Source organism: Pseudophryne corroboree, chromosome 8 (assembly GCF_028390025.1).
Source record: "Pseudophryne corroboree isolate aPseCor3 chromosome 8, aPseCor3.hap2, whole genome shotgun sequence".
NCBI classification, from domain to species: Eukaryota; Metazoa; Chordata; class Amphibia; order Anura; family Myobatrachidae; genus Pseudophryne; species Pseudophryne corroboree.
Genome location: NC_086451.1, coordinates 395,038,705 through 395,064,002, shown reverse-complemented (window position 1 = coordinate 395,064,002; position 25,298 = coordinate 395,038,705). Strand labels below are relative to the sequence as shown.

The 25,298-nt window shown below is 43.5% G+C and overlaps 1 protein-coding gene across 2 annotated transcripts in view; it reads left to right on the top strand.

Moving 5' to 3' along the window:
• LOC134949263 (cytochrome P450 2C5-like) overlaps positions 1-25,298 on the top strand; it is a 166,708-nt gene that overhangs the window by 90,371 nt on the left and 51,039 nt on the right. For both annotated transcript variants that reach the window (XM_063937752.1, XM_063937751.1), the window contains exon 4: positions 25,092-25,252. In XM_063937752.1, the coding sequence (XP_063793822.1) occupies positions 25,092-25,252 (161 nt within the window). The remainder of the gene's footprint in view (positions 1-25,091; positions 25,253-25,298) is intronic.

Here is a 25,298-nt window from a genome sequence, read left to right as displayed (position 1 = left end):
ATACAGCCAGGCAGGCGGTGAGGAACATGGTCAGCGGGATGCCGCACGTACCACCCTCTCCCTAAACCCCACTGCTGCTCAGACGGATATCCCTCCCGCTGCAGCCGTGGGTCGCACCACGCTCCTCTCCTGACACTAAGCACTATGCCTGGCAGCTGACAGCCAGACAGCAGGGATGGGGACACCAGCGCCTAAACACCTGACGCTGGCACACAGTGTGGAGGCATGCCGCCCTGCACACCAAAAAAAAACCTTCCCCATCTGTGCAAACCCCCCTCCCAGCCCCAACACCTCAGGACCCCCTACCCCTCACCACACAGCAACTAACACAACCCTTGCACACTCACAACCCCAACAAACACACCTCCCCCTCACTGCACCCACCCCCTTTCAAATCTAAACCACACACAATCTAAATTTGATACCCGCCACATCAACGCACCTGCCTGTGAAACAACCGCCGCACCTCATAAGCCCATCCCCCATCCAAACTAAACACCATACCTGCCACCCGCCTTCCACACATACACCATCCCTCCACCACCCCCTGCACCTTTAACACACCCTTCCCCATCCACCTACCCCACTCCCCCCACCCCTGCACACACCACACACCCCCAATACCCTCCCCCACCCACCCCATGTGGACCTCCCCCACCCATGCCACCTTCGGTTACCCTCCCTCATCTCCCTGCCCCACGCACGCAAAACTCCCTAAAGCACAAAACCTCCAGTCCCCTCCCCCATCCCTCAAACCCAAGGCCGCAGCATATACAGTCACCCACCTGCAACCGGTCACCCAGCACCCACAGCATCTTGGGGACCCCCACCCCAATCCACGTACCCCTTCAAAACCACCTCTCCACCAACCACAGTACCTTCACCACCCTCCACACTCCTGCACCAACCTCCCCAAAAACTATCACATACAACGTCCACCCCTCACCCTAAACCACCTGAACCTACTCCACCATCAGCACCGATGAACCCCCACTATCATATGCTGCACCCCCTCTGAACCCACCTCTTCATCACCCGTTCCTCCCTCCACCATTTCCATCCCTCCCGCAGCCGCCCCAACACCACTCGCACCATGTACACACCCCATTCACTACTGGACCCCTGAAACAACACACACACCACCTTGAACACCATCTGAAGCCCCTAGCAGGCACTACCTAAATCCAAGGGTAACGAGGCACCTCCACCTCACTGCACCCACCCCCTTTCAAATCCAAACCACACACAATTTTTTATGGTACATATAGATGCCACCATATCACATTCTGGTAATAAGCAACACTAATACTGTGGCCAGTGTGTCCATAAGGAACTGTCCTACCTGTGACCAGTTTGTGTGTACGCCCCTGTAAAACCTTCCTCTTTTTTGTAGCCGCTGTGCAATCCTTTTGTTCGCACTTCTGCTATGCTAAGATACACTCCCAGTAGGCGGCGGCTTAGCATTTGCACTGCTGCTAAAAGCAGCTAGCGAGCGAACAACTCGGAATGAGGGCCACTGTGTGTAGACAAGTCTTTGCACCCTGTCAACACAGTGTGTATACACGCCGCAGATAGCTGTGCCCACTGTGTGTATAAGCACCTCTAATACCTGTGAACACCATGGTCTTGCACCTTCAAGTTGTGTGGGGGTTAAGGGGGCGTAACCCTTACAACGGTGTGAAGAGCGCCCGTAGGGCGCGATGAATCACCCAGTTAGTTAGTAACTATACTAATCTGATTATCATACACATGAACGTATAACCACATTATAATAAACTGTGGTCCTAAATAATTACAAAGGTGTATTATCCTCCCATCAAAAAACAAGACAATTAGAGCTGACACCGATACATAACAGTGGAATTTATATATGAGATTAAGAAAAAGGTTGCCAATTCCTGTTGAAAGACAGTATTCTTAGAATAGTAACATACAGGCTTGGATTGGCCCACAGGGGAACAGGGGAAACCACCAGTAGGCCCCACTGCCTGGGGGGCCCTCCTCCTCTAGGGATCAGGTTCTAGACTGTGCACTTGAATTATATATTATACATATATTACCTTATACTGCACAGGATGATGATGTATTCTCTACAGTACATTGTTATTATTAATCTGACACATTATCATGCATGCACTAAAATTAATTACTATATAAATTATCAAGGAGTCCAGACAAGTTACTCTATAATGGTTAGCCAAACATCTGTGGTGGCTGGCCACACCCCCTTTGGAGGCTGGCCACACCTCTAATCATGGGCCCCTACCACTGCATACCCCCGATGTGCCCTTCATGCTCCAGTCCGACACTGGTAACATAACATTGAAACAACAAATGAATTGTTGTATCATGAGAGGATTGATGAATAGGATGATATTATTGTAACAGAAATAGCACAGACTATACTGTATATGCAATACAGCTTGGATAGAGACATTAGGGATCACAGAAATAGAAGAAACAGATGGAGATATTAATAGTTGTTATTCACACATTAAATCTTTATATCACACTATAATCTTTTAACATTTCACCACGTTCTTGGAATATTAATGCATATCAATAAATGTTAAACATTTTAATATTATACTAAGGTTCCAGTGTGCACCCCAATAAATGTTTCTTCTTTCTTTTTTGTACAGATAAGTGTTGGTCTTTGACCTGAAACATAGTGGTGGCACCAAAAAAAGAAAAAAATATATATTAAAACTGATATGTCATCAAAATAATATGATATATACATAAATAATTGGAAGCAAGGAATATTTGAACACTATTTGCTCTTTGGATACTGGTGCTGGACTGATCCAATATTTCCAGTTTACACCAATCTACAACTCTTCGCTTATCTCCAAATATTTCCCAACATGACCTCTCCGCTCTTCACAAGATCTACGTCTCTCATCCACACTCATTACTTGCTCCCATGCAAGATTGAAGGATATTCTTCGGGCTGCACACACTCTGTGGAATGCCCTACCACACACGATAAGACTCTCCCCTAGTCTCCAAACCTTCAAGCTTTCCCTGAAAACTCACCTCTTTAGGCAAGCATATCAAATTCCAGAACCACTCACTCAACCATCATAAGCTTTCCTATCCAATTATATCCCTACTGTACAGTCCACACATATCCTCCACATATTTTCTCTTTCTTTACTTTCCCTTCCTTCTGACCCCTGTTCATCATTGCTGAGATGTGATATCATGCAACCCACCTAGAACCTCTACAATCCGGTGGACAACTATGCAATATATAGCACCTATCCTTGTGTATCAATGCCTATTTCGCTATAGATTGTAATATTGCGAGCAGTGGCTTCCTACTTCTATGACTATTTGTTTTATCATTGTGTCCAATTGTAAAGCGCAGTGTAATTTACTGCACTATATAAGAAACTGTTATAAATAAATAAACAAATAAATAACCATAACCACTAATGCTACCACATCCAACTACAGAACACATTCTATACATAATAGATCATTTACAAAGTGCAAAAACAGCATTGGGTCTACTATGTGCTGCAATTTGTGCAAGTATGCCTATGTTTTGACAGTATCGTGGAAAGAAATGGAGGTCAAGATTTACTATCATTTACTATAGGTTTGTCAAAACTAAACATATTATGTGCCACTGACTTCACTTTTATTTCTGTTGCCATTTTAAATACAATGGTCAAAGCTGTAGATCATAATTTTTTGACAAACTGCAAGAATCTAGCCCCAAGGATTTGGGAGCAATGATTTTCACTGCAATATGGAAAAAGAAGGAGGCAAGGGCATAGCTATGGTAGGTGCAGATTCTATGGTGCCTGAGCTGCCTCCAGGACCCAATAGCACTCCCCCTGCACCTAGTTTTACTGCCTGTGGCTTCTTCTCTGTCCCTCCTTACTTAATGATGCATACCTCACAACATCGGAAGTCTGGAATGCCTGTCTCATCGTGTGGCGTGCCCAAAAGGGGGTGTAGCCTGCAGAAAAGGGGTGTAGCTTCAGAGGATTCCACAAACGTAAACCACAACCCTATGTTCATCATTGGGGGGGCATGCCCAGTGCTCTCTAAGCTGCTGGCATGCCCCCAGTCCCTCCGTCCCCAGTGAATAGATGCCATGCACATGTGCACAATGTCTATTCACCACTGCTCTGCTAAGCAGTGCAGCGAGTGAAAGGAGCCTCCCAACTTCCACCCCCACCCACCACCACCATGGGACACTCTTGCCCATGGGTGGGACAGTGGGAGAGTCCAAAAAAAGAAACGGTCCCACGAAAATTGTGACAGTTGGGAGGTTTGCAGATGCCCCAGTTCTTGGTTAATGAGAGATGGAGAAGGCAGGCAGATAGTATGATATAAAGTAATATCTACTGTAAGCAAGCTATGAATCCCAAACAAATCAGCCTAACAACATGGTTGTAGTTTGGCTGTCTGGGTGGCTTCCAAGCACCCATCCAACCACATGTGAATGTTTGACCCACTCTAAATACTGCATGGTGGAGTGGCTGGTGAAGGGCTCCATAGGTCTAGCTATGCCCCTGGAAGCGGAATGCAGCCAGGGGCAGGACTAAAGCATACGCAAGGTACGTGATGGCGTAGAGTGCCAGACAGTAGAGGGTGCTGAAACAGACAGTGAGTCACAGTCACTCACTATACAGTTCCGTGGCCCTCCACCCCGGACACCCTCCTCTCTGATCAATGCACAGTTGTGTGAGTGCCAGGCTCCTAGCCCTCCCCTGATGCCCGGAAACAGGGCGAGGGAACAGTGCAGCATGTGGTGATGATGGGGAGATGGAGCTGCCCTATGGCAGATGTGAGAAGGTATGTGCCTCTGCATGGCTGCCAGCTCTCCCTGTAAATTGTGTGTGTGTGTTTGTGTGTGTGTCAGTGTGCCCCTGGTCCTTGTCACTATCTCCCTGCACCCCCTGCCTCATTCACCCACTATCTCCCTGCCCCCCCCTGCCTCAGTCATCCACTATCTCCCTATCCCCCCTGCCTCAGTCAACCACTACATTATCTCCCTGTCACCCCTGCCTCAGTCATCCACTATCTCCATATCAACCCTGCCTCAGTCACCCAATGTCTCCCTGTCACCCCTGCCTCAGTCATCCACTATCTCCCTGTCACCCCTGCCTCAGTCACCCACTATCTCCCTGTCACCCCTCCCTCAGTCACCCTCTATCACAATGTAACCCCTGCCTCAGTCAACCGCTATCTCAAAGTCACCCTTTCCTCAGTCACCCACTATCTCAATGTCACGTCTCCTTCAGTCACCCACTTTCTGCCTGTCACCCCTTCCTCAGTCACCCACTATCTCCCTATAACCCCGCCTCATAACCCACTATCTCAATGTCACCCCTGCCTCAGTCACCCACTATCTCAATGTCACCCCTGCTTCAGTCACCCACTATCTCCCTGTCACCCCTGACTCACCAGTTATCCACTGGCTCCCTGTCACCCCTGCATCACTAGATACCTACTATCTCCCTGTCACCCACTATTACCCTGTACCCTTCCTTGAGAGACCACACCCATTTATCCCATCAAGGGGCGCCAACATTTATTTTTGCTTACTAAAAAAATAAGCTTGGGCTGACCCTGCATGCGGCTCTGGTTTAACTTTTCTTTCTGTTGGTGCTTTAAATCCAACTGTCAAAGCTGCAGTTCTTCAGGGGCTTTGCAAAGCCCTGAGTTAGTATAACTGTCTCAGTGGGATTTTAGAAGAGCAGAAGTTTGCACAAGCTGTATGAGGCATTTCCTTAAAATACTGTGTATACTGTAGATTAGGGACACCTATCCTATTGAAATGAGATACAAAATTCAAAATTGCTTTTGTTCTATCTGTGCTCGACCCCTACACTTGCTTTGCTACTACTCATTGTATCAAGTGTCTTCTTGCACTAGTGTAATAACAGACACCTGGAAACATACGTATTTAGGCTTTGTCTCCCCTCTGCAAAGCTGGCAGGTCTGTCACCATGGCCTCAATGAACTATGCCTATGTAAGAATACCCAATTGCTTCTTGGATTCTACATGACCTCTATGACATTGGGCATCAGCCTTAGCAGATGACAACAGTGATGGAATTGCATCATCATTGTAATGACTGGTGGTAGCAGCAGCTTCAGCACTAGTACGAGGAACAGGAAGTGGTTCCTGATCTTTCACTATTTTTTCCTCCAAATTATTGATTTCCATTTCACAGGACAGCACCCCTTTATTATTACAGCACACAGAACAGAGTTCTTTATTTTCACAGCATCCCTGTATTTTTTACAGCATACAGGACAGGGCCAGTGTACTTTTTTTCACAGCACCCCTGTATTTTTATAGCATACAAGACAGGGCCAGTGTACATTTATTTTAACAACAGCACTCCTGTATTTTTACAGCATACAGGATAGGGCCAGTGTGCATTTATTTTAACAACAGCACCCCTGTATTTTTACAGCATACAGGACAGGGCCAATGTACATTTATTTTCACAGCACCCCTGTATTTTTACAGCATACAGGACAGGACCAGTGTACATTTATTTTCCCAGCACCCAGTGTTAATTTTGTCAAGGATTTTAAATTTAGTTTTAGTCTTAGTCACTTTCTTAAAATTTGACTAAAATAAAATTCACATTTTAGTCTTATTTTTTCTTTTTGTCCTAGTCAAGATTTAGTCAGTGGATCTCAGTTAACATTTTCGTCTAATTTTAATAAATGTTTTAGTCATAACTTTGCAGTTTAATGTAGAACATTTCTCTATTATTCAACTAAGTACTTTGTACACCTTTCACTGCTGTATGTGTTTAGTAATCTAGGTAACAAACAAGTGCATCACAATGATATTTCCTTCACAGCAGGTAATTTATTTTCTGCAAATATCAATTCAAGAATACAATTGTTCTTTAATTAAAATTGTTAAAACCTTAAGTACTAGTAGTAGTTGAAGTTCACTTCACACAAGTTGTAAAAAGCAATGTACATATACATACTAGTACACATACATACTGATAAAACAAACTGTTTTATTCTCTCTTATGACCCCTGCCCCCCCTGTTGCGATGGGCCCTGATGATCACTTGATTCCCTCCCTGCCCTGTGCCCTGTAACATGACAACAGAAAAATACCTGCTTGGTAGGCAAAAGCCTGTGATGCAGCAGCAGGCATTGCAACTTGTTGCAAGTAAATCTATTCTAGGGACAGAGAGGCTTGATAAAAATGTATACAAAAATACAGTATTAATTAAAGAATACATTTAATCACTAGAAAAATACAACCTGACTGAAACAAGTAGTAGTACGGTTAATTACTTCTGCAAAAAATTAAGCCGTAAGGATGCATATCATCATATGATAATACAGGTTGAGTATCCCTTATCCAAAATGCTTGGGACCAGAAGTATTTTGGATATGGGATTTTTCCGTATTTTGGAATAAATGCATACCATAATGAGATATCATGGTGATGGGACCTAAATCTAAGCACAGAATGCATTTATGTCACATATACACCTTATGCACCCAGCCTGAAGGTAATTTAGGCAATATTTTTTATAACTGTGTGCATTAAACAAAGTGTGTGTACATTCACACAACTCATTTATGTTTCATATACACCTTATGCACACAGCCTGGAGGTCATTTAATACAATATTTTTTTATAACTTTGAGTATTAAACAAAGTTTGTGTACATTGAGCCATCAAAAAACAAAGCTTTCACTATCTCAGTCTTACTCAAAAAAGTTTGTATTTCGGAATATTCAGTATTTGAGAATATTTGGATATGGGATACTCAACCTGTATATAGCTATTTAGCTCAACTGAGTGATTTTCATGACAAAGACTTGTTGCACAGCGCAAGTAAATCTAGGGCAAGAGAGGATGGATAAAATAGTATAAAAATACAGTATTATTAATTAAAGAATACAAAAATCAATCACTAGAACAATACAACCTGGTTGATCTTGATACAAGTAAGTAGTAGTACAGTAGTACTACTGCGACAAAAAAAATTAAGCCGTAAGGATGCATATCATCATATGATAATATATAGTTGTTTAGCTCAACTGAGTGATTCTCATGACAAAGAGTTGTTGCGTAGCCACTCTCCGGGCTGGCAGACCACTATGACCTATCCATAAGGCTAGAGCTCTATCTTTAGTTTGTTGTTCTTTTACAACTGGATGGTACTTTGAAGCTAAAGCAATCACATTCAGAAGAGTTGTCTGTTGTTTATCTCTTTCCCAGACTATTTTCTGTACAGCAATAGTTTCTGGAATCTAGGGGATTAAAAAAGTGTTTTATATTATGGGTACAGTCAAGCCCATTGAATTACTTCATAATCAGTCTATGTGGACAATGTTCCTCCCCAAATTTATTATCACTATCTGTATTGGTCCACGTCACTGAATGCTGCCCTGAACTGAACTGTTATTAACTCTATACGATAAATACCACAAGCTTGCTGCCTAGGTGGTGTCATCCTTGACTCACTGAATTGTCCTTTAGTTCCCCACATTCAATATGTTTTGACTCAAAATCATGTTGTAATCTGTCACAGATTACATCCAGTCATCCACACACATAATAAGGCTTTCCTTCTAGTCTCTCTACTCCAAACCTTCAAGTTTAAGCATTTCCTGAAAACTCACCTATTCAGGGCCGCTTATCAAATTCCAGAACCACTGACATACGCTTCACAAGCTATACTCAGCCTACACAGCCCTCCCAACTCCATACATATTTTCTCTTGCTTCACCTCCACATTCTCCTCCTCCTGGCCCTTGGCCAACACTGCTGTACCTGTGCAACTAGAATTGATCATAGTACATACAGGGCAGGCCAATATATGACAGTTTTCCTTGGGCAATGTTATGTTATTGAAATATCATTCAACATACAACAAGTCATGTTGACCTTAGAAAACACTTAAGGACGGCGTGTCTTCAAGTGTCTCTTAAAATTTGTAGTGTTTTTTCCAGCCATCTTAATTCCACACAGCACTCCATCCTCACTGGAAATAATACACTGTGTCTTTCTTTCAGTTGTACAATAAGTAAAATGTGTCCATAAACCATCTCTCCGTTTCCTTCCCACTGCCAATGCTGTAGTCGCAGGCAAAGTTTCAGAATTTTCAGCATCATTCAACATTATTTTGTTAAGTTGGCAATTAAGGTGACCATGTTGTTCACGTCAGCTAGTCCAAACTTGACCAACACTCTAAAAAAACAAACGAACCACATAATAAATAAATATATATATATATATATATATATATATATATATATACACACAGAGTAAAAACCACAGCACTCACCGCACCAGAAGCGGGGCACAGCTATGCACTTACCACTCACAGGGTGGGGTGCATGTAACACTGCACTCTCCACCACAGAAGCGGGGTACACAGCTGTACTTACCACTCACAGGGCGGGGTGCATGTAGCCCATGACCACATCGCTCTAATAAATATAACAGAGAACCCAGCACTCACCAAAGTAAACTCACTTATCCTCAACAATTCAATAAATAAATGATGGGGGTTTAGTTGGTGGATTGGCCAATGCACGGAAGCCTGTATACCGATTCAAGGTACCCCACCTTCATACAGGTCCTACACTATCACAGAGTCTTAAAACCTGACTACCACACTGCTGCATCATCTGCCTGCTAGATGTAATGTGTACCTGCCACAGACTTTATGGCTTTTAAAGGCACACTAGTCACCTATTGCACTGGCTCAAAGATGATTGCTAAAAAACAGCTGAGACAGGTTCAGGATAATAAAGTCCACACAGGGGTGCATGAGAAAGCTAGTGGCCACGGTTAATAAGAGCTAACCATAGATTAACCCCTTCATATACACACAGAGTAAAAACCACAGCACTCACCGCACCAGAAGCGGGGCACAGCTATGCACTTACCACTCACAGGGTGGGGTGCATGTAACACTGCACTCTCCACCACAGAAGCGGGGTACACAGCTGTACTTACCACTCACAGGGCGGGGTGCATGTAGCCCATGACCACATCGCTCTAATAAATATATAATATGTCCATATATGGGCGGCACTCAGAGGCTATTACACGCAGTATATGTAAAAAAAGCCCCGCAGGGCGAATTTATTAGTGACGTTTCGGGGTATTATTCCCCTTCCTCAGACAATCAGAAAAACCAAACACAGTGCTATTTATAAGATAAAACAACCCTTACCCTCCAGTGCAGCTCCAGTGTGTCCCCACGCTCCCGGCTGCCGTCCCATAGTGGCACTTCTGGTCGCGGGTCTCACGTCGCGCCGGAAGTGACGTCACCCGCCCGGCTCCGGTTGCCATGGGTACACACTGTGAATGAAAACAGTGTAGAGTGAAACAAATATATAACTTTGTGAGAGGAAGCAAAAGCAATTTAAAAACAATTTAAAAACAGTACATTTTATATAAACTGATGCATGAATGTGCTAAGTGTAAAAAATTCGATATATGTATAAATATATATAAATAAAAACATCAAAAGTGCATATGTAGACCGTGTTGGAAAATTACCATAACAATTTATGCATATATGATAAAAATGTAAAAAACCACTAGTGACTTGTATCAAATTAATAAAATAAAGTAAATACTAAAAAAGATTTCTTATTACATCCATATATTCTAACAAGGCTGGGTTTCTGCATGGAGCTGCTGCCATCTAGTGGCTAAGAATTATATGATCACATATTTCTTAAAACTATGGCCCTCATTCCGAGTTGATCGCTCGCTGCCGATTTTCGCAGGGCAGCGATCAGGTAAAAAAATGGCAAAACTGCGCATGCGTACGGGCCACAGTGCGCAAGCGCGACGTACTTTCACACAAAACTATGCAGTTTTACACAAGATCTAGCGACTCTTTTTCGTCGCTCTGTTGATCGGTGAGTGATTGACAGGAAGTGGGTGTTTCTGGGTGGTAACTGACCGTTTTCCGGGAGTGTGCTTAAAAACGCAGGCGTGTCAGGTGAAAAGGCAGGCGTGCCTGGAAACAGGGGGAGTGGCTGGCCGAACGCAGGGCATGTTTGTGACATCAAAGCAGGAACTAAACAGACTGACGTGATCGCAATGAAGGAGTAGGTCTGCAGTCACTCTGAAACTGCTTGAAAAAATGTCAGCACTGTTCTGCTAACATTTCGTTCGCACTTCAGCTAAATTTATATACACTCCGAGAGGGTGGCGGCTTAGCTAAAAGCAGCTAGCGTGCGATCAACTCGGAATGAGGGCCTATGTCTGAAGGAGTACTATACTCGTTTAGTTTTTAATCTGCATACAATGAGTCTGATCTACAGAAAATGGGACAAACCCAAGGTTTCATTAAGGCCTTTCGGGGCTAAACAATCCAATCTGAAAATCCACCGGGATTACAGCTGTAAAAGCTTTTTGCCCCGATCACCTCCCCGACGGGAAAGTGGAACATAGTCAATTACCTTGTATTTTAGGCTAAATAAACCGTGTCTAGACTGTACAAAATGCCGGGCCACCGGTTGCTCACTTGTACCTGATATCAGCGCATTATGTATGGCTGATCGGTGCTGAGTGAGCCTAACCTTAAATTGACATTCAGTCTTACCTACATAGTATAGGTCGCATGGACAAACTATAACATAAATCACATAACGGCTTGTGCAGGTAAGTGGCCATTGGATACTGAACCGTTTTCCTGTGTGTGGATGAGGGATAGAGTCTCCAACAAGCATGTACGAACAGGTAGAACATCCCAGACATTTATAACACCCATTCTTACGGCTAAGAAAATTCTGGGGTGTGTGGGGTTCAAGAAAACCTGTTACATCAATTTTGCCAATAAATCCTTTAAATTTCTCCCACGCGTGACAGCATTTCAAATCAGAATCACCATCTGCCACAAATTCTTGGCTTTCTGTGATGTCTGGGGACTTTGTATGTTATATTCATTCACCCAAGCAATGGTGTCTCCTGTTTTTTTTATTAAAATATATTTTACGGTTAAGGTTCTGTTGGGTCACTTTCAGGGCTTTGTCCCGGGCTTTTCTCAATTCCCCTAGGGCATACCCCCTTGCCCTAAATTTCTCAACCACAATATCCAATTGTTTTAGTTTCACATCTTGATCACTCTTCGTTCTACACACCCGAATAAACTGTGAATAGGGAAGCCCACGAATGGTATTCTTAGGATGGAAACTATCAGTGTGTAGAATTGTATTACGGACAGGGGGTTTCGTGTATAGTGAGGTATGAATTTGATTGTTTCTAATCTGAATACAGATATCAAGGAAACAAATTTCCTTTGTACTACTCGTCATTGTAAATTTTATAGGGCTGATAGAGGAATTTTGAGTTTCAATGATAGACATCAACTTAGCTATATCTTCCTTCCAGAAAAGAAGGAAGATATAGCTAAGTTGATGCAGAGTTCCATGCAGAAACCCAGCCTTGTTAGAATATATGGATGTAATAAGTAGAGATGAGCGGGTTCGGTTTCTCTGAAACCGAACCCGCACGAACTTCATGTTTTTTTCACGGGTCCGAGCAGACTCGGATCCTCCCGCCTTGCTCGGTTAACCCGAGCGCGCCCGAACGTCATCATGACGCTGTCGGATTCTCGCGAGACTCGGATTCTATATAAGGAGCCGCGCGTCGCCGCCATTTTCACACGTGCATTGAGATTGATAGGGAGAGGACGTGGCTGGCGTCCTCTCCATTAGAAATTAGATTAGAAGAGAGAGAGAGATTGTGCAGAGTCAGACAGAGTTTACCACAGTGACCAGTGCAGTTGTTGTTAGTTAACTTTTATTTATTTTAATATATATCCGTTCTCTGCTATATCCGTTCTCTGCCTGAAAAAAAACGATACACAGCAGCAGCCAGTCACACAGTGTGACTCAGTCTGTGTGCACTCAGCTCAGCCCAGTGTGCTGCACATCAATGTATAAAAGGCAAAGCTTATAATAATTGTGGGGGAGACTGGGGAGCACTGCAGGTTGTTATAGCAGGAGCCCCCAGGAGTACATAATATTATATTAATTTAAAATTAAACAGTGCACACTTTTGCTGCAGGAGTGCCACTGCCAGTGTGACTAGTGGTGACCACAGTGCCTGACCACCAGTATAGTAGTATATTCATTGTTGTATGTATTGTATACTATCTCTTTATCAACCAGTCTATATTAGCAGCAGACACAGTACAGTGCGGTAGTTCACGGCTGTGGCTACCTCTGTGTCGGCAGTCGGAACTCGGCAGGCAGTCCGTCCATCCATAATTGTATTACAATATATACCACCTAACCGTGGTATTTTTTTTTCTTTCTTTATACCGTCATAGTGTCATACTAGTTGTTACGAGTATACTACTATCTCTTTATCAACCAGTGTACAGTGCGGTAGTTCACGGCTGTGGCTACCTCTGTGTCGGCAGTCGGCAGGCAGTCCGTCCATCCATAATTGTATTATTATTATAATATATACCACCTAACCGTGGTTTTTTTTCCATTCTTTATACCATCGTCATAGTGTCATACTAGTTGTTACGAGTATACTACTATCTCTTTATCAACCAGTGTACAGTGCGGTAGTTCACGGCTGTGGCTACCTCTGTGTCGGCAGTCGGCAGGCAGTCCGTCCATCCATAATTGTATTATTATTATAATATATACCACCTAACCGTGGTTTTTTTTCCATTCTTTATACCGTCGTCATAGTGTCATACTAGTTGTTACGAGTATACTACTATCTCTTTATCAACCAGTGTACAGTGCGGTAGTTCACGGCTGTGGCTACCTCTGTGTCGGCAGTCGGCAGGCAGTCCGTCCATCCATAATTGTATTATTATTATAATATATACCACCTAACCGTGGTTTTTTTTCCATTCTTTATACCGTCGTCATAGTGTCATACTAGTTGTTACGAGTATACTACTATCTCTTTATCAACCAGTGTACAGTGCGGTAGTTCACGGCTGTGGCTACCTCTGTGTCGGCAGTCGGCAGGCAGTCCGTCCATCCATAATTGTATTATTATTATAATATATACCACCTAACCGTGGTTTTTTTTCCATTCTTTATACCGTCGTCATAGTGTCATACTAGTTGTTACGAGTATACTACTATCTCTTTATCAACCAGTGTACAGTGCGGTAGTTCACGGCTGTGGCTACCTCTGTGTCGGCAGTCGGCAGGCAGTCCGTCCATCCATAATTGTATTATTATTATAATATATACCACCTAACCGTGGTTTTTTTTCCATTCTTTATACCGTCGTCATAGTGTCATACTAGTTGTTACGAGTATACTACTATCTCTTTATCAACCAGTGTACAGTGCGGTAGTTCACGGCTGTGGCTACCTCTGTGTCGGCAGTCGGCAGGCAGTCCGTCCATCCATAATTGTATTATTATTATAATATATACCACCTAACCGTGGTTTTTTTTCCATTCTTTATACCGTCGTCATAGTGTCATACTAGTTGTTACGAGTATACTACTATCTCTTTATCAACCAGTGTACAGTGCGGTAGTTCACGGCTGTGGCTACCTCTGTGTCGGCAGTCGGCAGGCAGTCCGTCCATCCATAATTGTATTATTATTATAATATATACCACCTAACCGTGGTTTTTTTTCCATTCTTTATACCGTCGTCATAGTGTCATACTAGTTGTTACGAGTATACTACTATCTCTTTATCAACCAGTGTACAGTGCGGTAGTTCACGGCTGTGGCTACCTCTGTGTCGGCAGTCGGCAGGCAGTCCGTCCATCCATAATTGTATTATTATTATAATATATACCACCTAACCGTGGTTTTTTTATACCACCTAACCGTGGCAGTCCGTCCATAATTGTATACTAGTAAACTATCCAATCCATCCATCTCCATTGTTTACCTGAGGTGCCTTTTAGTTCTGCCTATAAAATATGGAGAACAAAAAAGTTGAGGTTCCAAAATTAGGGAAAGATCAAGATCCACTTCCACCTCGTGCTGAAGCTGCTGCCACTAGTCATGGCCGAGACGATGAAATGCCAGCAACGTCGTCTGCCAAGGCCGATGCCCAATGTCATAGTACAGAGCATGTCAAATCCAAAACGCCAAATATCAGAAAAAAAAGGACTCCAAAACCTAAAATAAAATTGTCGGAGGAGAAGCGTAAACTTGCCAATATGCCATTTACCACACGGAGTGGCAAGGAACGGCTGAGGCCCTGGCCTATGTTCATGGCTAGTGGTTCAGCTTCACATGAGGATGGAAGCACTCAGCCTCTCGCTAGAAAACTGAAAAGACTCAAGCTGGCAAAAGCACCGCAAAGAACTGTGCGTTCTTTGAAATCCCAAATCCACAAGGAGAGTCCAATTGTGTCGTTTGCGATGCCTGACCTTCCCAACACTGGACGTGAAGAGCATGCGCCTTCCACTATTTGCACGCCCCCTGCAAGTGCTGGAAGGAGCACCCGCAGTCCAGTTCCTGATAGTCAGATTGAAGATGTCAGTGTTGAAGTACACCAGGGTGAGGAGGATATGGGTGTTGCTGGCGCTGGGGAGGAAATTGACCAGGAGGATTCTGATGGTGAGGTGGTTTGTTTAAGTCAGGCACCCGGGGAGACACCTGTTGTCCGTGGGAGGAATATGGCCGTTGACATGCCAGGTGAAAATACCAAAAAAATCAGCTCTTCGGTGTGGAGGTATTTCACCAGAAATGCGGACAACAGGTGTCAAGCCGTGTGTTCCCTTTGTCAAGCTGTAATAAGTAGGGGTAAGGACGTTAACCACCTCGGAACATCCTCCCTTATACGTCACCTGCAGCGCATTCATAATAAGTCAGTGACAAGTTCAAAAACTTTGGGTGACAGCGGAAGCAGTCCACTGACCAGTAAATCCCTTCCTCTTGTAACCAAGCTCACGCAAACCACCCCACCAACTCCCTCAGTGTCAATTTCCTCCTTCCCCAGGAATGCCAATAGTCCTGCAGGCCATGTCACTGGCAAGTCTGACGAGTCCTTTCCTGCCTGGGATTCCTCCGATGCATCCTTGCGTGTAACGCCTACTGCTGCTGGCGCTGCTGTTGTTGCCGCTGGGAGTCGATGGTCATCCCAGAGGGGAAGTCGTAAGCCCACTTGTACTACTTCCAGTAAGCAATTGACTGTTCAACAGTCCTTTGCGAGGAAGATGAAATATCACAGCAGTCATCCTACTGCAAAGCGGATAACTGAGTCCTTGACAACTATGTTGGTGTTAGACGTGCGTCCGGTATCCGCCGTTAGTTCACAGGGAACTAGACAATTTATTGAGGCAGTGTGCCCCCGTTACCAAATACCATCTAGGTTCCACTTCTCTAGGCAGGCGATACCGAGAATGTACACGGACGTCAGAAAAAGACTCACCAGTGTCCTAAAAAATGCAGTTGTACCCAATGTCCACTTAACCACGGACATGTGGACAAGTGGAGCAGGGCAGGGTCAGGACTATATGACTGTGACAGCCCACTGGGTAGATGTATGGACTCCCGCCGCAAGAACAGCAGCGGCGGCACCAGTAGCAGCATCTCGCAAACGCCAACTCTTTCCTAGGCAGGCTACGCTTTGTATCACCGCTTTCCAGAATACGCACACAGCTGAAAACCTCTTACGGCAACTGAGGAAGATCATCGCGGAATGGCTTACCCCAATTGGACTCTCCTGTGGATTTGTGGCATCGGACAACGCCAGCAATATTGTGTGTGCATTAAATATGGGCAAATTCCAGCACGTTCCATGTTTTGCACATACCTTGAATTTGGTGGTGCAGAATTTTTTAAAAAACGACAGGGGCGTGCAAGAGATGCTGTCGGTGGCCAGAAAAATTGCGGGACACTTTCGGCGTACAGGCACCACGTACAGAAGACTGGAGCACCACCAAAAACTACTGAACCTGCCCTGCCATCATCTGAAGCAAGAAGTGGTAACGAGGTGGAATTCAACCCTCTATATGCTTCAGAGGTTGGAGGAGCAGCAAAAGGCCATTCAAGCCTATACAATTGAGCACGATATAGGAGATGGAATGCACCTGTCTCAAGTGCAGTGGAGAATGATTTCAACGTTGTGCAAGGTTCTGATGCCCTTTGAACTTGCCACACGTGAAGTCAGTTCAGACACTGCCAGCCTGAGTCAGGTCATTCCCCTCATCAGGCTTTTGCAGAAGAAGCTGGAGGCATTGAAGAAGGAGCTAACACGGAGCGATTCCGCTAGGCATGTGGGACTTGTGGATGCAGCCCTTAATTCGCTTAACAAGGATTCACGGGTGGTCAATCTGTTGAAATCAGAGCACTACATTTTGGCCACCGTGCTCGATCCTAGATTTAAAGCCTACCTTGGATCTCTCTTTCCGGCAGACACAGGTCTGCTGGGGTTGAAAGACCTGCTGGTGACAAAATTGTCAAGTCAAGCGGAACGCGACCTGTCAACATCTCCTCCTTCACATTCTCCCGCAACTGGGGGTGCGAGGAAAAGGCTCAGAATTCCGAGCCCACCCGCTGGCGGTGATGCAGGGCAGTCTGGAGCGACTGCTGATGCTGACATCTGGTCCGGACTGAAGGACCTGACAACGATTACGGACATGTCGTCTACTGTCACTGCATATGATTCTCTCAACATTGATAGAATGGTGGAGGATTATATGAGTGACCGCATCCAAGTAGGCACGTCACACAGTCCGTACTTATACTGGCAGGAAAAAGAGGCAATTTGGAGGCCCTTGCACAAACTGGCTTTATTCTACCTAAGTTGCCCTCCCACAAGTGTGTACTCCGAAAGAGTGTTTAGTGCCGCCGCTCACCTTGTCAGCAATCGGCGTACGAGGTTACATCCAGAAAATGTGGAGAAGATGATGTTCATTAAAATGAATTATAATCAATTCCTCCGCGGAGACATTGACCAGCAGCAATTGCCTCCACAAAGTACACAGGGAGCTGAGATGGTGGATTCCAGTGGGGACGAATTGATAATCTGTGAGGAGGGGGATGTACACGGTGATATATCGGAGGGTGAAGATGAGGTGGACATCTTGCCTCTGTAGAGCCAGTTTGTGCAAGGAGAGATTAATTGCTTCTTTTTTGGGGGGGGTCCAAACCAACCCGTCATATCAGTCACAGTCGTGTGGCAGACCCTGTCACTGAAATGATGGGTTGGTTAAAGTGTGCATGTCCTGTTTTGTTTATACAACATAAGGGTGGGTGGGAGGGCCCAAGGATAATTCCATCTTGCACCTCTTTTTTCTTTTCTTTTTCTTTGCATCATGTGCTGATTGGGGAGGGTTTTTTGGAAGGGACATCCTGCGTGACACTGCAGTGCCACTCCTAGATGGGCCCGGTGTTTGTGTCGGCCACTAGGGTCGCTAATCTTACTCACACAGCTACCTCATTGCGCCTCTTTTTTTCTTTGCGTCATGTGCTGTTTGGGGAGGGTTTTTTGGAAGGGACATCCTGCGTGACACTGCAGTGCCACTCCTAGATGTGCCCGGTGTTTGTGTCGGCCACTAGGGTCGCTAATCTTACTCACACAGTCAGCTACCTCATTGCGCCTCTTTTTTTCTTTGCGTCATGTGCTGTTTGGGGAGGGTTTTTTGGAAGGGCCATCCTGCGTGACACTGCAGTGCCACTCCTAGATGGGCCCGGTGTTTGTGTCGGCCACTAGGGTCGCTAATCTTACTCACACAGCTACCTCATTGCGCCTCTTTTTTTCTTTGCGTCATGTGCTGTTTGGGGAGGGTTTTTTGGAAGGGCCATCCTGCGTGACACTGCAGTGCCACTCCTAGATGGGCCCGGTGTTTGTGTCGGCCACTAGGGTCGCTTATCTTACTCACACAGCTACCTCATTGCGCCTCTTTTTTTCTTTGCGTCATGTGCTGTTTGGGGAGGGTTTTTTGGAAGGGACATCCTGCGTGACACTGCAGTGCCACTCCTAGATGGGCCCGGTGTTTGTGTCGGCCACTAGGGTCGCTTATCTTACTCACACAGCGACCTCGGTGCAAATTTTAGGACTAAAAATAATATTGTGAGGTGTGATGTGTTCAGAATAGGCTGAAAATGAGTGTAAATTATGTTTTTTGAGGTTAATAATACTTTGGGATCAAAATTACCCCCAAATTCTATGATTTAAGCTGTTTTTTAGGGTTTTTTGAAAAAAACACCCGAATCCAAAACACACCCGAATCCGACAAAAATAATTCGGTGAGGTTTTGCCAAAACGCGTTCGAACCCAAAACACGGCCGCGGAACCGAACCCAAAACCAAAACACAAAACCCGAAAAATTTCAGGCGCTCATCTCTAGTAATAAGAGATCTTTTTTGGTATTTACTTTATTTTATTAATTTGATACAAGTCACTAGTGGTTTTTGACATTTTTATCATATATGCATAAATTGTTATGGTCATTTTTATCATATATGCATAAATTGTTATGGTAATTCTCCAACACGGTCTACATATGCACTTTTGGTGTTTTTATTTATATATATTTATACATATATCAAATTTTTTACACTTAGCACATTCATGCATCAGTTTATATAAAATGTACTCTGTTTTTAAATTGTTTTTAAATTGCTTTTGCATCCTCTCACAAAGTTATATATTAGTTTCACTCTACACTGTTTTCATTCACAGTGTGTACCCATGGCAACCGGAGCCGGGCGGGTGACCTCACTTCCTGGCGCGACGTGAGACCCGCGACCGGAAGTGCCACTATGGGCCGGCGGCCGGGAGAGTGGGGACACACTGGAGCTGTACTGGAGGGTAAGGGTTGTTTTATCTTATAAATAGCACTGTGTTTGATTTTTCTGATTGGCTGAGGAAGGGGAATAATACCCCAGAATGTCATTAATAAATTCATCATGCGGGGCTTTTTTCACATATACTGCGTGTAATAGCCTCTGAGTGCCGCCCATATAAGGACTTTATATACAGATGCAGATCTGCAGGGAGGGCACCGGAGCAAGGTGAACGTAAGTCCGGAGTGCCAGGGACCTTTTGTGTATGTATATTATATATATATATATATATATATATATATATCTGAAAGTAGAGGAAGAAACAGCAGAGCGCCTTTAGTGTAGTATCCCTTAGGTTAGTTTTCGTCACACGCAAGAATAATATTGCGTACCGGATTACGGCTTGACTCAATGCCTATCGGTCCCCATGGTCTTCAAGTCCATACCTCCGGTGGAATCTAAATAGAATTTAGGAGACAGGGAATCGCTATATAGCATAGTAATTATTCAACAATTTGTGTCAGTTATTTGTACGTCTCACATAAAGTTACATGCGTACCAGATTAAACAATGGTTTTAGGCGTATCAGTGTAAACACTTAAGTCTTTGTCCTCATCAGAGGGTGGTGGTCATCTGGATACCTTTTTCGATGATATAGTAACGATCTAATCAGTATCTCTTGTAGAAAGATATATATTTATTTAGTATACAAAGAATTTATAAAAAATAGTAATAAATTGCTTAGCTTATAAAGGACATAAATGTCAGCAAAGGTAGGTCGGCAGGTCAGTAGTTCGGTGTCTCAACGCGTTTCGCCCAGCTCAGGGCTTCATCAGGAGATCAGAGTATGCTGTAATGAGGTCCTATTTATACCCACAACAATTAGATTTTCATTATGCAAATCACTTCCGGTTTACGTCAGCTCCGAAACCGGAAGTAGAATTCTATTTAACAAAATCAGTGCTGCACAGCTTAGAATAGTGCATATAAGCACATTGTCCATATCAGCCTAAATAAACTTGAATTTAGTCTGTTAATACCTTATAAACCAGACCCACAGGTCTGTTTACAAATCGCGCTACTCGGCGCCTGACTTCCGGCGGTGACGTCACTTCCGCCGGAAGTGACGTGTCGCCGAACAATGTGCTTGTGAATAGCAGCAGAAACATATGCTATAACGGTGCAGCCTCCAAACACATGGCTAATTAGCATAAGTAAACAGCAGGGAGGGCACCGGAGCAAGGTGAACGTAAGTCCGGAGTGCCAGGGACCTTTTGTGTATGTATATTATATATATATAATATATATAATGGGATGAAAAATACATGGACCTTGTGGTTTTGTTGGAACCCTACTCTAAACTGTAGGACTCTGAAATCACCCCCATTTTGTGTCATCTCTTCTAGGGGTAGACTATTCCACCCTGGGTAATCCTACGCTTAGCGCCCAAGATGGCTGCTGCACTTGGTACCTATAAGGGTGGAATACACAACCCTTGGAAGTTATTACCCAAAATGCCTGCACCAATCCTGCGTTATGCTTTCTGTGGGCTTAAGGTTTTCTTTCATGTCTTTGTTGCTTGTCTATTGTTGTATTACTCAAATCCTCTGTATCATGTGCATTGTTTTTGATGTCTGTAAAGCGCCTTGAGTCCTGTTGGAGAAAGAGCGCTATATAAATAAAATTATTATTATTATTATTATATATATATATTTATATTTCACAGTCACACCACCTGTGCAATGCATGCCCCCACATTATATGCCACACTGCCTATACAATGCATGCCCCCACATATGCCACACACTGTATGTGCATGCCCCCCCTGCCCCGGTACACATTATACAAGCCACCGCGACCTCAACACACTGTATGTATGTATGTATGTATGTATGTATGTATATATATATATATATATATATATATATACACACATCCTAGTAAGGGATGTGAAGAGAAATACCCCACTTTTACTATCTTCTGACATAAAATTATGTTCAAAATTATATGTATGTGAAAAAGGGTTTGCTGATCTATTTGTGTTGAACTAAGCACATATTTTTTATAGAAATATTTTTGGAGATAAATTGACTTTCTGTACAAAATGCTGGTCTAATAGAAAGTAATTAAGTGCCCTCCGATTCATTTGGTGGTGATATGCGGTCTGAATCCTTACTAACAGGGGGATTGTTTTGGAGGTTCTGCTGATCAAATAGCGCAAGATAAGGGCAAATTTTTGACTAATATATATATAGAAACAGCGGCACTCCAGCGGATTTTGCAAATAATACACAACAACAATAGTTGTATCAGCGACATTTCGGATTTTACTCCTTTGTCAGGCAACAAAACATAAACACATTACTCACCTAAATACCCAGAGTTGACCGCGTTTTGCAAGGAGGAGACATCGCTGGGTATTTTATTATTATTATTATTATTATTATCCTTTATTTATATGGCGCCACAAGGGTTCCGCAGCGCCCAATTACAGAATACATAAACAAATAATCAAAAACAGGAAAACAGCAGCTTACAGTTGATGACAGTATAGGACAAGTACAGGGTAAATAAACATAGCTACATCAGCAGATGACACTGGAATAAGTATCAGGTGGCAGAAGACTGCTGGATTTGGTGGAGTTGAAGATTATTACAGTAAGAAAAAGAATAAGCACATGAGGGAAGAGGGCCCTGCTCGTGAGAGCTTACATTCTAAAGGAATGAATAATGTAATATTTAGGTGAGTAATGTGTTTGTTATCAAGTTTTGTTGCCTGACAAAGGAGTAAAATCTGAAACACCGCTGACACAACTATTGTTGTGTATTATTTGAAAAATCCGCTGGAGTGCCGCTGTTTCTTCCTATATTTAAGTTATTGGAGTTGTGCACCGCGGTTGCTGAGTACCAGTATTGGGAGTGCTGGTCATGATAGATAGATAGATAGATAGATAGATAGATAGATAGATAGATAGATAGATAGATAGATAGATAGTAAATGTGCATGCCCCCGCCCCATATGATATGCCACACACTGTAAGTGCCTCATGCCCCCCTGCCCCATTTCCTATTATACATGCCACCGTAACGCACTGTAATACATATATATGTAAAAGCATCTCCTCTGAGTCCTTATTTCATTTCTTACCCGGATTGAAATGGTGTTAAACGTAAAAGAATGTCCCACTCCTGAGTCCTACTCCCGGTCAGTGCTCTGGCTCCTGTGCTGCTTGAAATTGTGAAAGCAGCCTCAGCCTCTCATCTGTCCGTCTGGTCACAGTGACTTTGACACTGCAATGTGACCGCCTCACAGTGACTCACTTTTCTTCACTCCAAATCTAGACTCCATTCGCACCGCTATATTTTTACAGCATAGAGGACAGTGCTCCTGAACAGCACAGTGACAGGACAGCAACACCCATGTACAACTGCAGCACCCCTAACAGCACAGTACAGCAAAGTGACAGCCAGGAAAGCACCCAGGACAGCACCACTAAAGAGCACACACTGACCACACCCAATGCCACCACCCACAGAGAGAGACAGAGGTCTGTATCCCTCACTCTCCAAGTCCGGAGTGAAAATGGCGGCGACGCTCGGCACTTTATATGGAATCCAAAACCCACGAGAATCCGACAGTGTGATAATGACGTTTTGCCTTGTTCTGGGATCCTAGTCTGGCAGGAAGTCACAAGCCGGACTTGGATCTTGGCTCAGATCGTGAAGTTCGGGGGGGGGGGGGGGGGGGGGTTCGGTTCTCTAAGAACCAAACCTGCTCATCTCTACTTCTTACATAATGTTCTAAATATTTAGGGATGTGCATTAGTATAATGAGTTTGAGATACATTTCATGAAAATGTAATAAGGTTCTTAATTTAAACCAAATAACTTCTGTGGTCTTAGTGCACTACATACTGTACAAAGGACTCGCCTTCTTTCTCAAATTTGCATATGTCTAAAATCAAAGTGAACGAAACCCATCTAAGCTATAGACAGTAAAGGGTAAGGACCACTGATAATATAAGTCTAAATAGATGTAAAGTATTTTCTCAGGTGTTGGTTCATCATCATATATGTATAGTAGTTTCTTTCCCCCAACATCCCATATAGTTAAGTAATTTTAACCATGTTTTGAACCCATGAGAAATAGGTGGAGAGAAATATTTACTCAACTGAACTCCTCTGATATTCTGAATGAAAATGGTTTTATACATGTACAGTAGATGAGAGCTAGGCATACCTTGGAGAAGCAATTTTCTTGTCTTTCTACATGTTACAGTACCACTCACTTTCCAATATTGATATTATACTTATGTCCCATAACCTGTTACTGGTTACTGCCGTAGAATATTTGTCCAGGGGCATCCTCAACTACTCACAGGCAACTGTAGATTTGGTAGCAGTTGGGAGACCCAGATTTTGGAAGTAAAACCTGGTTTGGCACACTTAGATAGGTGTGGGCTCTGATGTGGTTGATACCTGGGAGCAACATTTTTGGGATAAAATATCAGTCACAACTTCAGCAGTAGTATGGGATTACTTTGACGTTTTTATTAGAAGCACTTTAATAGAAAGAAGATGTCAGATTAAAACTATAAACAAATAGAAGGAGGTCGAATTGGAACCACGAGTCCCATCTTCAGAAGTCCCATGTTAATTAATGTTAATTTATTTTGTAAAATTGCCTTTAGTGCACATCAGACCCAATCCCACATCACCCTTAAATGCCATCAGAGCTCCCCAAAGCCATCAGACCATCTCCACATGCCCATCAGATAACTACATGCCTCTAATGTGCCAAACAGACCTCATCCACCTCTGTATGCCCATTAAAGGCCAAAAATACTGACCCTGCAGTCTGGGGTCTTCCCCTGCATCCTTTGGCAGCAGCTGCGACATCTCATCTTTTATTAAGTATTTGATATCAGTTAAGTATTCAGTCACAAAGAGGATTAATTGTTTGGGGTGTTTGACTTCATTGTTGTCACCTCAACCTAAAGATCAAAATTAGAACCCAGCAATGGATAAGGTAAAAAGATTTGAGATTACTAACTTCAGTTTCTCCACCAGCTGCCGTAAGTACTGAACATTAAAACAGGTCCTCAATAGCCAATGCCAGACAATAATTTCTCTTTGCCCATGTAATCCCTTCTGACACCCATTTGGAGGTTTATTTTCACCTTGGCTTTGGGTAGGACCAGACTCATATTTGCACCAAATTGGCGCTAGTCAGAACAATCTTAAATATCAATTAGACAAGTACTGTAAATGGTGCTGAATAATGTGAGCAATGCTTTGTAAAATTGCATGTATCGTAAAAAGCACAGATGATAAAAATCACTCCTGTGTCTTTTCTAATGACAGGACAGCCACTGGATCCAACACTCTTTTTGAGCAAAGCTGTTTCAAATGTCATATGCTCTGTAGTTTTTGGGGATCGGTTTGATTATGAAGACGAAACTTTCCTCCGCCTGCTAAATTTCTTAAATGAACTCTTTCAATGGTTTAGCTCTGTTTCAGGACAGGTAAGGAACGAATTTGGAGCCTTTGTATGCAGTTTACTAACCACTA